This window comes from Pagrus major, chromosome 13 (assembly GCF_040436345.1).
Source record: "Pagrus major chromosome 13, Pma_NU_1.0".
NCBI classification, from domain to species: domain Eukaryota; kingdom Metazoa; phylum Chordata; class Actinopteri; order Spariformes; family Sparidae; genus Pagrus; species Pagrus major.
The window spans coordinates 5,092,587-5,102,840 of NC_133227.1; the positions used below are offsets into that span (position 1 = coordinate 5,092,587).

The following is a 10,254-nucleotide window of genomic DNA, read 5'->3' on the forward strand; positions in this document are numbered from 1 at the left end:
AAACCAATGCTGGCCTACATCAAATACTACTACAAAAACTTTCAATTTTGGTGTACCAGCTTGTGAGTCAGCTTAAAACTGGGACCATTATTTCTTACCACAAAGCTCGGTGGGAGTTGTAGTTGACCCAAATATTCAACATAGTCTTGCTGTAAAGGGTTAACTTCTTCAAAATTACTCAAGTACTTATACATTTTTATGTTTTTGTTTTGCTGGTTTCTTGGTGAAGCGTCTTTGAGTATTTTGAAAAGCGCTATACAAGTTAAATGTATTGTTATTATTACTTTTATTATTATATTTGACATGCATGTTTAATAATAATGTATTTTCCATTCTATGGTATAATAGTGTTACTCCACCAAATTATTGTATTAATGTACTTTGTACTTCATTACATTTATATAACAGTTTCTGGTTTCTTTTATTTTGAGGTCCTTTACATACAAAACATGTTAACAACAAGAAAATTATGATAGTGTTTGTGTACACTGAATTAATCCTTTTAATGCAGGACCTTAACATGTAATTGAAGTATGGCTTCTTTTACCAAAGTAAAAGTTGTGGATACGTCTTCCAACACTGCAAGGAAGTTACTGTTTTGTCATCTTTTTTACAAAACTTGTTTTATGATTAGTGATGACACCAAATCAGTTGCATTTTTCTTTCGAGCTGTTATTGAGAATAATTTGGTCTTCAGATATTTGGTGATGAAAGGTTTTAATTAAATTTTTTTTTAAAAACTAATAAATAAGTAAGTAAAATTTGCTCAAGGCACAGTTAACTGAATATCATTTTTCTCAAAAAATATAAGACATAAACAACACATTCAGATAAAGGATTTCATACAAAATCTGATTTATTTTAGAGTAAAAAAAGAACATGAAATCAATTAGAATATAAGCTGAAACATTACAGATCTCACAGATGGACCTTAGTTTTCATTGGGCATTAACATATTTACAATGTCACATTTACTCTTTATCAGTCAAGAGTTCAGATCATCCCCTTCATGCCACTCCAGAGTTTACCCCTTTAAGTTCAGCCCAAACAAACCTCCTTGTGTGTTCAGCTGCACCAACACGGTGAAAAAAAATCTCCGCTACCTATACAAGTCTCAGTGTGGCGACTGTGTGCTCGCTCCAGGAGACTCGGACCTGTCTAGCTTCATCCCTGCTTCTATTGGGGTTGAGGAAATTGAGGTTGGTAGCACAGAGCTCTTATTCTCCAAGGAGGAAGAGGCAGACGAGGGTAGAGATACCACAATGTACTTCTGCATAGGCCGTGAACCTGTCAGTCCGGGGCCGCTGCCAGACTCCAGTTTTACCAAAGGCTGCAAGGTTGAAGTGGCGCTGGGAACAGTGCTTGTGACTGGTGAGGCTGACTGGGAAGAGCTGAGGGTGATTACCTGGAGGGAGGACAAAAAGACAGATGTAAATTCATACTTAGATTTTATAGGGATACCATTAACTGTTAAAGTTTTATATTAAACACACATATAACTAATAAAAATATATGTGTATATATACATTTTTTATGTCTCTCATTTGTTTTTGTTTTCTAGTTCACTTTTATGTTGTTGTATTATTTGTGGTTTGTACATTAGACATATGTTGTTATAATATATGTCATTACTGATTACGCTTATGTTGTCGCTGAAGTTGTTTTATAGAGATGGCAATAAAAAGGTTAAGTATATTATTTTAAACAAGTTTAATATTTTAAATCAAGGCACCTGCTGAGTTGAGGCAGCTCCTGCGCTGGTTGCCATGACGATGTACTTTGTTGCTGGGGGAGATGGCTGTGATGGAGTCCCCGGTCGAGGGGACATAAGGGTGAGGGAGCTTGGGACCTTAATGATGCTGGGAGTGCGAGGCCCTGCTGACCCACTTAACCCACTTTGTGAGACCGTGAGAGTGGGACGAGGCTGCGAGACAGAGTCATCACATTATTTAACAGCTGTGTGTCATTCTGCAATGTTTGTGTGCTTTTGCACATTTATGTATACTTCAAACATTTTTTCATCAAGTATTAACTGTACCTGTGTGATTGTAAGCGTGGTTCTGTTGACTTGTTGAGCTTGCAGTGCTGCTTGAGTCCTGGCCTTCATTACATGGGAGCACAGCATGGGTCCGAGGTAACCGTAGTCTATCCGATACTGCTCCACATTGTCAGGCTGGGGTCGTATCTTAGCGATAACACTTGCACAGTGTTTCTTTAAAAAGACACATTTTGTACAAATTAAAGTACTGGTGAATGTCACATTTTGTAAACAGCTGTTAACAAATGTATTAATCTGTGGGAGGCAGTCTACTTTTAAATGCATTATAATCACAGAACTTCATTTATTACCAGTAAGAGGCTTTGAACATGGTCGGCTCCTATCTTATCAATATTGGAGACCACTGGTCCTTCCATCACTGCTTTGATGCGAGCACCCTCTACAGTAAGCCGAGGAAGGATCAACGTCTTTATCACCTACAAAAAGGAGAAAATCAGGAGGTTGGGGTTGATCCAAAGCACTAAAAACAATTAAGATCCAAGGAAAACAGAATCACACTCACATCAGCTCCTAGTTCAGCAAGTCCAGCAATGCAGCCGTAACGTGTCGTCCACTGGGTTTTTTCATCCAACCAACTCTGAAGGAAACATGTCAGTCTGGTTTAGTTTGTGTTGCAGTTAAACAGCAGTGTCAAAGTAACACTCAAAGAGAGAAGTACTCAAGATTTTCAAGTTATTAGCATTATAACTTTTTGCTGTATTCTTTATCTGGATATTTTTGGGAAGAAAATAAAGAACACAAAAACACACCTTAGTGAAAGTCTTGGTAATACGGGACTGGATGTTGTTGGTTGTAGTACTGAAGGTTTTACAGCTTTGGGCCATGAGGCGAGCAGCAAAGTCTCGCAAAGCCCAGTGGTTGTCAACATCTGGTCGCAAACACAGCTGCTTACTCACGATACATGTCACCACAGCTGGGATGAGCTCATGCAGCTACAAATACAGATTGAAAAATTATTAAATTAGAATGTAATTGTTGAGATTATTACCTTCATGACATAAAACAGTAATTGTTGGTTTTCTTCACTCACATATTTCTCCAAATACAGGGTGGGGTTGTCCATTAGAGCTTTGACCATCCGCATTAGATAAATCAGTAGAGCCAAGTTGTTTTGCACCACATTTACACGAACCTTTGAGGAGAGAATAATGTCAGTACTTTCAGCAGAGTTACACTTGGGTATTTTATACGAGGTGAGTAACATTTCAGAGCAGTAAAAGAAGTTGGAAAAGATGCTCACTCCTTCAGAAATAAATGTGCTGAATCTTGGAAGCATCTGATACAGTCCAGGATCTGTAGCAATGCTCTGTAGAGCCTCCTGAATGAGATAAGAGTAAACACTTCTCAAACAAAAGTGACATGACAAACAAGGTAAAAAACATTTGGACAATTTCCTCTTCGCTGACAAATGTTGCTATCTCTTTACTTTATAGCTGATTTAATGAAAATGTATTTCTTGTCAAAACAAGTAAAGGTATGTTATGCTATTTCGCAGCATGTATAGAATAAACCATGTACACAGCCAGACAGGCTGGACTTACAGCTCTCTTGGCTTCACAGGAGCCAACACACGCTTCTGTGATTTCCTTGTAGTAGAGTTGCTGTTCCACAGACAACTCGTGAGTGCTGCGTGGTTTCAACCTTATTAGCCCCTTCTCCTTTCCTGAAAAAGACAATTATAAAGATCAGATGAAGGAGACAAACATAACCACAAATCATTATGGAGGGAGGAAGGAAGCAAGGTAGGGGAACACAAGAAGAAAACAGACAAAGTTTAATTTAATAAAACACAAGTTACTGACCTTTGCCATCAGCGGCCGTTGCCCCCTGACTCTTGCCTTGAATTGTACCCTCCTCCTCCTGACCAGGTTTGACGACTTTGAGGGGCTCTGTAGATTCAACCTTTTGTTGCTCTTTAGGGGCTGAAATGCAGTAAAATAAAACCAAATTATAGGTTTTTCCCCAAGGTATATGTTTTGGGAGAGGAAAATGTAAAGTGGACTCACCTGGTGGGGGATTTTCTGGAATAGCAGGCTGCACCCCCTCAATACTTAACCAGTGGGCTATGGGTTAACAAACAAGCGTAATGTTTAAGATTAAAAACTATAGTCAAAACAAGATATTAGCATATCCTGGAGTAAAATGGCATGTTGTACTGATTATGCAAGTACCTTTGAGAGACACATCTAGTGGAACTCTTGGGAGCGGTGTGTTGATAATGTCACTGAGGTCAACTTCCTTTTCCTCATAGAAATGAAGCTCTCTTCCACCACCGCTTGCAAAGCGAAAAGGGATAAACTCTTGCGACTGGAACCCATACAGGGGCTATAATGTGAGGGATTACACAGAGAGCAGAATTTAGAAAGAAAGCAGACCAGAGGACCCACTTAATGCTTTCCTTCAAATAACCATCATCAAGTGGTTTCATTAACCAATAAAAAAACGTCTTCTTTGAGTCAAAGTGTGTAAGTTCTTCCTTACCTCCACATTCTTGAGTTTGAGAGCATTATCTATGTCATTTGTGGTTAATTTACGCCTCTTCCCATGATGCATGAATTTGAGAGCATCCTATGTAAGAAAAGAGACAGAAGAGAACAGAATTCAAAAATAAAGCTTACATTCAAGAATGAGGTTTCAGAGCAATTTACAGACTCCCATACAAAATATCTGCTTCAATAATTTGTGATTTACCTGGGCGATTTCTTTTATTCTGTAGCTGACTTCTTCACTCAGAGCTACGCAGCTCTCCTCCTGTAACTGCCCCACTCCGATGGACTCTGCCATGGCCTTCATGGACTCTGTGGGCAGGACTACCGAACACTGCTTCTGCCGACGTTCCTCCGCCATGGCTGACAAAATACACAGGTCTGTTAATATCACCTCACACATTTACACACACAAAAAAATCTAATTCCAACAGATGTTTTCCACTGCAGCCTGTCAACGCCACTGAGGGGCCCAATCACATAACTGGAGGAGCTGCAGATCTCAATGGCTACGATAGGAGCCACGTGCAAACAACAATTTCTGCTTTAGTATTTAAATGCAGCTTTATAGGATGATGACAAAGAGAAAGTCAATGTTGAAAAAGCTGTGTATGACATCTATGTGCTGTGGTGTAACTGTCTATACACACATCCTACAAGACGTGCAGATGTATTGCAACATGGAGGGAACAGGAAAACAACGCAGCAAACATTGATGGTTTCGAAACAATGATGATTATTTTTTTGGAGCAGACAAGTCCAGACCTAGATGTGATAGGTTTTTGCAATACAACTGAATTTGTGGCAGAACTTGTGCAGTTTGACAAGAGTTTCAGCAAGAAAAGGTACACAGATGTGCAAATTCCTGCCTATCAGCAAAGGATTTCTACAGAAAATGCCTCATTAAATAACGACTTGAAGGGAAATCACAGGTTTTGTATCTGTATTTACTTAGTATAGTTTGCAGAGAATGGCCATAACGAGTCTTTTCTGCTATTTGGGTCAACAATCATGATTAAATCTACTCTGATTCAGTGTCGTAAAACAATATAACATGACAAAGGTTGATGGCTGAAGGGTGAATACTTTTAAAGGAGGGTTTTCTATGAGGTTACTTCATGTGTGTAAACAAACACACTGAGCTCCACAGAAAGCGGGTTAACCACGGAGTAACATCCGAACAGCTAACTACATACAACACACAAGTCACACCAACAGTATATTTAAATACAACAACTCCATAGTAAAATTAAACAAGGTTAATTTTGAGCTACGTAGCGATTGTATATCGCTTCTATATTAACTTACATTGAGCGAAATTTGCTGTATGTTAGCTTGCATGCTAGTAACTTAGCTTCCGTTGACGTTTTTACCTGTGTGAAGTTTCCTTCTCCTTTCCGAGTTTAAGCAGGAACTTGTGCGAATAAAAACAGTCAAGGTTGAGATTTGCAGCAATAATTATTTCGCAAAGCTAATTCTTTTCTATTAATATCCATCTCTTGATATAAATAAGTAACTAATTCACGGATTGCAGCTGAGATCTCCGTTCGTGAATTAGCGCTTGTATTCCATCGCCATTTTGAGTCACGTTCCGGTTGTGATATCGCGAGACTATAATTGAGGCACTCAGAGTAGCTGTCTATCGAAAAGTAACGTCTTACAAATCAATTGAGTAAATGTGTTTTAAATGGCAAAATAACCAATACCACAATTGGATATTTCTTACATTATGACTGAGTGAAATATCGGTTTCCCCACGGAGAGTACTGCTTATTTACACAAGGTTTCTAGCAAATTCTACTTACTCTGCTGACCGGAACCATTGTTATCCTCGAGTTTACGGGGGTGACTTTATGTTGTAGCAACGGAGACAAATGTCAGGAGCGTGGAAGGACATTGCAAGAAGCAATCATGTTTAGATTATTATTCCGGACTGTGTACACTGCTCGAAATTCTTCAGTTAGTGTCAACGAATCGTTATTGTTGCTGGCTAAATGTGACAAGGCTAACTGTACAGCTCCAGTAATTAGGTGAGTTTGACTGTGACTGAACAACACACATTATAACACACAGAGAGACTTAGCGATGTCAAGTTTTGCTTTCACAAAAATGAAACCAAGAGCTGACACGATATTTACACTAACAACAATGTATATTGTAAATGGCTTCTTTGAATAAAAGCTACGTAATTGAGAGCTAACTGTTAGCTTGTAGCTTACTAAACCTGCACTGACGGGGCGGGACGTTTTGATTGACATTTCTTCGAGCGGAAGGTCGTTTCCATGGTAACGTGAATCAAGAGAAGATGGACCCCTAATGATAACTGTCACCCATTGGTATTGAATGTTGTAATAATAATGACCCTTATGATGATTAACTCTGTTTTGCTCCCACACAGGGTTTCCAATGGAGGTGGCGTCAGAGCCCTCAGCACAAGTTCAGTCAGACTCTGTGAAAAGAAAAACGAATCTGTCTCCACTAATCAAGATGAAGAAACAAAAACAGATACAGAGGCCGACCCAAAAGAAACTCAAACATTGGTCACACAGAAGGCTGAAGAGGACAGCAAAGTCATCAAAATGGCTGAGCAAAGTGAGGAGCCACTGGTGTTAAAGACAGATGATGGAAGTAGCACAATGCAGCAGCACCAGATGGATGTTAAAACTGAACAGGTCGTGGTAACGCCAGAACAAATAGAGACTGGTGCGGCTAGGAGTGGGAAAGAGAGTCTCCTTGACCTCCTTGGAGCCATGAAGGTGGAAGTAACTAGTAAAAGGAAGCCCAAAAACTTAAAAGTGAAGCAAAGTGAGTCTACCCCTGTGTCTAGGCCACCAGCCATGGAGACCACCATCAGCATGTTTCAGCAGGCTACAGTGGAGGCTTCATCAAAGAGGTGAGAGGAGGAGTAAAGTGCAGGTCTGTCCACAGCATTTTTTGTAAAACACTTGTTTGTTTGTGCTTGTAAATTTGTTACTTAGTCTGTATTCTGATCTTTGGAGGATGTCTGGAGCCCTGGTCTCTCTTACTTTATCCGCCTCTTCCACTGTGTTTTTCAGGGAAAAACTGGATCCTGAACTGGTAGCAGCTGCATCTGCCGCAGCCTCCACTCTTCCTAACAGCAGCCAGGCCGAGTCTGCGCTACTCAGGCAACTGAGGCAGCACGAGGCTGTCACTGAGGCTCAGAAGAAAGGTGACACAAACAACAACCTCGGGTATGTGCTTATATCCGTCTCCAATAGATCTCCATTGTGGGATTTCTTTGATGGGTCTTCATTCTGTGTAATTGAAAATTCACGTGTAATAAACATTAATCCAACAATATTTTTTCAGACTAATTATCGCTGACATGAAAGTAGGAAAGCATTCGAACCGACAGAACACTCGGCCGGCGAATCAGATCCGGTTTGATGACGACGGGCAAGGATACACACATGACAGAGGAATCACTGCTGAGCTGGACAGTGTTCGGAGAAAGTAAATACTTTTGTCACATCTTGAATCAGATCATTTTTTAGATGGACCACATGTTTAATGTGTGTTTTCTTTATTAGGAGGAGCTTGTTCTCAGGGAAAAGACTAAACATCTTCACCCCCAAGACTGATGACGGAGCTGAATCAGCAGTTGGTAATGAGGAATTTTTTTATTTTTTTTTTATTTTTAAACTTCTACTGTTATTGTGAATGTGTTTGCTTATAGAGGATGATTTATGGTGTTAATTGTCTAGATTATTTTTGGTCCTTAGAAATATTTTTAGACCATGCAGTCAGTCTTTCTTTCTCCTAAACAAATTTAATGCCACATTGTAACAGGGCTGCAATTAGTTTTTTGTATACTGTTTAATTTGCAGATTATTTTCTTAATTAATCGATTACTCTATAAAATTTCAAAAGAATTGTATCAGATGTTCATCACAATTTTCCAGAGCCCAAAGTGAAGTCTTCAAATTGCTCCTTTTTGTCAAAAGCAACAGTTCAAAACCCAAAGACTCTTCAATTACTACTAGAAATGACAAAGAAAAGTAGCGTCTCCTTATATTTAACAAGCTTGAACCAGCAAATGTTTGACATTTTTGCTTGATAAATGACTGAAATGATTAGTTATCAGAATAGTTGCAACAAATTTTCTTTCAATCGACTAATCATTGCAGCTCTGCATTGCAAAAGCTTTTTGTTTTTTAATTCACTGGGACATTTTGCTCATAATGCTGCCGTCATATTTTCAGCACGGCCTACGTTATGGGACATGACTTTCGCTCATCAGTTGTCTGAAGTGACCAACCAAATGCCCCGCAACGGGCTTGAGGAAATGATCCAGTGGACCAAAGAGGGAAAAATGTGGCAGTACCCAATCAACAATGAAACTGGTAAGTAATGGTTGCATTCTAGTTAAATGTATAGAGAATGAAAATATTAATCTTGGCTAAGGGACCATATGACTTTGTCCCTTTGCTCTATGTTAGGCCTTGAGGAGGAAGCCAGTGTCTCGTTCCATGAGCACATCTTCTTGGAGAAACACTTAGAGGAGGGTTTCCCCAAGAAGGGACCCGTGCATCACTTCATGGAGCTCGTGGTGGCCGGTCTGTCCAGAAACCCTTATCTGACAGTCCAGCAGAAGAAGGAACACATTTCCTGGTTCAGAGACTACTTCCACCAAAAAGAGGAAGTCCTCAACGAGGCTGACGTTTACCTCAACTAAGCATAAGACGAATGAAATATGATATGTGGACAAAGACCCATTTACTCAGTGGGGGTTGCAACGGTGATCATCTTCACCCACATGGTTCAACAGGTTCTATTTTGGATTTCTTAACTCCATCATGAGGCCTGTTTAGATTGGACCGGTATCAAGTCTGTGTCCTGGTGTCATTGCACAGCATCTACTGTTTCAAAACATGTTGCTTCAGACTGCAGAACCACTGTTTAATCACTTCAGTGTTGGCTTGTCACATAATGGAGAAAAATGTGCGGAGAAAAAGTGAAATGTTGCTGATACAAGTGCTTGTACAAAGTATGCAAACAATATAAAGCAGCAAAAGTACTGTCATTTGTTTTTGCTTGTTTCATTTTCTGCCAGTTACCCACATCTTCTACTGATTGTTTGGTCACACAGGCATCTAACTGTCTTTGGATTTTTCGTTGTCTGGATTGAACAACATTTTGTAGTATGGTCATATCAGTTGAGTAGGTTTAGTGATATGATGCACAAGAATAGTTGTGTTGAATTATGCTGGTTAACATTATTAATGTATTGATTTAAAGTTTTGTTTATTTAGTTTTGTACCGCGGCACGTTTGCAGATGAGTTGCATGAAAACAAAAACAGTGATGTTAATTTTGATATATTGTTTAAGACCTTCCCATTCAAAGAAAATAAGTTTGATGAAAATATTTTTGTGTCAAAGATCACACAAACATCATGATTAATGGTGTTTTCCCTGGCAGGTCGTGAAAAAAGAATAAGCTTTGCAGCATCCAGGATCAGATTTACAGTGGGGGCGTAATGAGACCTTGAACCTGGTGGCCTTTGAAGGGAAGTGCTTTTAGAGTTAAAAACATGTTAACAATGTACCACACAGATTCCTCCTGGTCTAAAAACACCCTCTGCCATCTATTGTCTGAGGAAGTGTGGAAAGTGAGAGGTTGAGACTTGAAAGTGCCTCATTTCCACATTTTGTTCACTTTTCCTTAAACACAGTCCAGATTGGCGAGA

The 10,254-nt window shown here is 39.5% G+C and overlaps 2 protein-coding genes across 2 annotated transcripts; one reads left to right on the forward strand and one right to left on the reverse strand.

The window, feature by feature from the left end:
• Positions 1-825: 825 nt before the first annotated feature.
• taf6 (TAF6 RNA polymerase II, TATA box binding protein (TBP)-associated factor) lies at positions 826-6,131 on the reverse strand. The gene is made up of 15 exons (XM_073479271.1): positions 5,919-6,131; positions 4,751-4,908; positions 4,541-4,627; positions 4,231-4,384; positions 4,066-4,122; positions 3,862-3,981; positions 3,601-3,722; positions 3,300-3,377; positions 3,090-3,191; positions 2,809-2,991; positions 2,562-2,636; positions 2,350-2,475; positions 2,039-2,212; positions 1,733-1,924; positions 826-1,405 (listed from the first exon to the last, which is right to left on the reverse strand). Exons 2-15 carry the CDS (start codon positions 4,904-4,906, stop codon positions 1,115-1,117), a joined length of 1,917 nt encoding a protein of 638 aa, XP_073335372.1. The 5' UTR covers positions 4,907-4,908; positions 5,919-6,131; the 3' UTR covers positions 826-1,114.
• Positions 6,132-6,420: 289 nt separating this feature from the next.
• On the forward strand, positions 6,421-9,589 carry mrps31 (mitochondrial ribosomal protein S31). The gene is made up of 7 exons (XM_073479338.1): positions 6,421-6,575; positions 6,944-7,438; positions 7,602-7,757; positions 7,876-8,019; positions 8,097-8,170; positions 8,769-8,909; positions 9,006-9,589. Exons 1-7 carry the CDS (start codon positions 6,457-6,459, stop codon positions 9,239-9,241), a joined length of 1,365 nt encoding a protein of 454 aa, XP_073335439.1. The 5' UTR covers positions 6,421-6,456; the 3' UTR covers positions 9,242-9,589.
• The last annotated feature ends 665 nt before the right edge of the window (positions 9,590-10,254 follow it).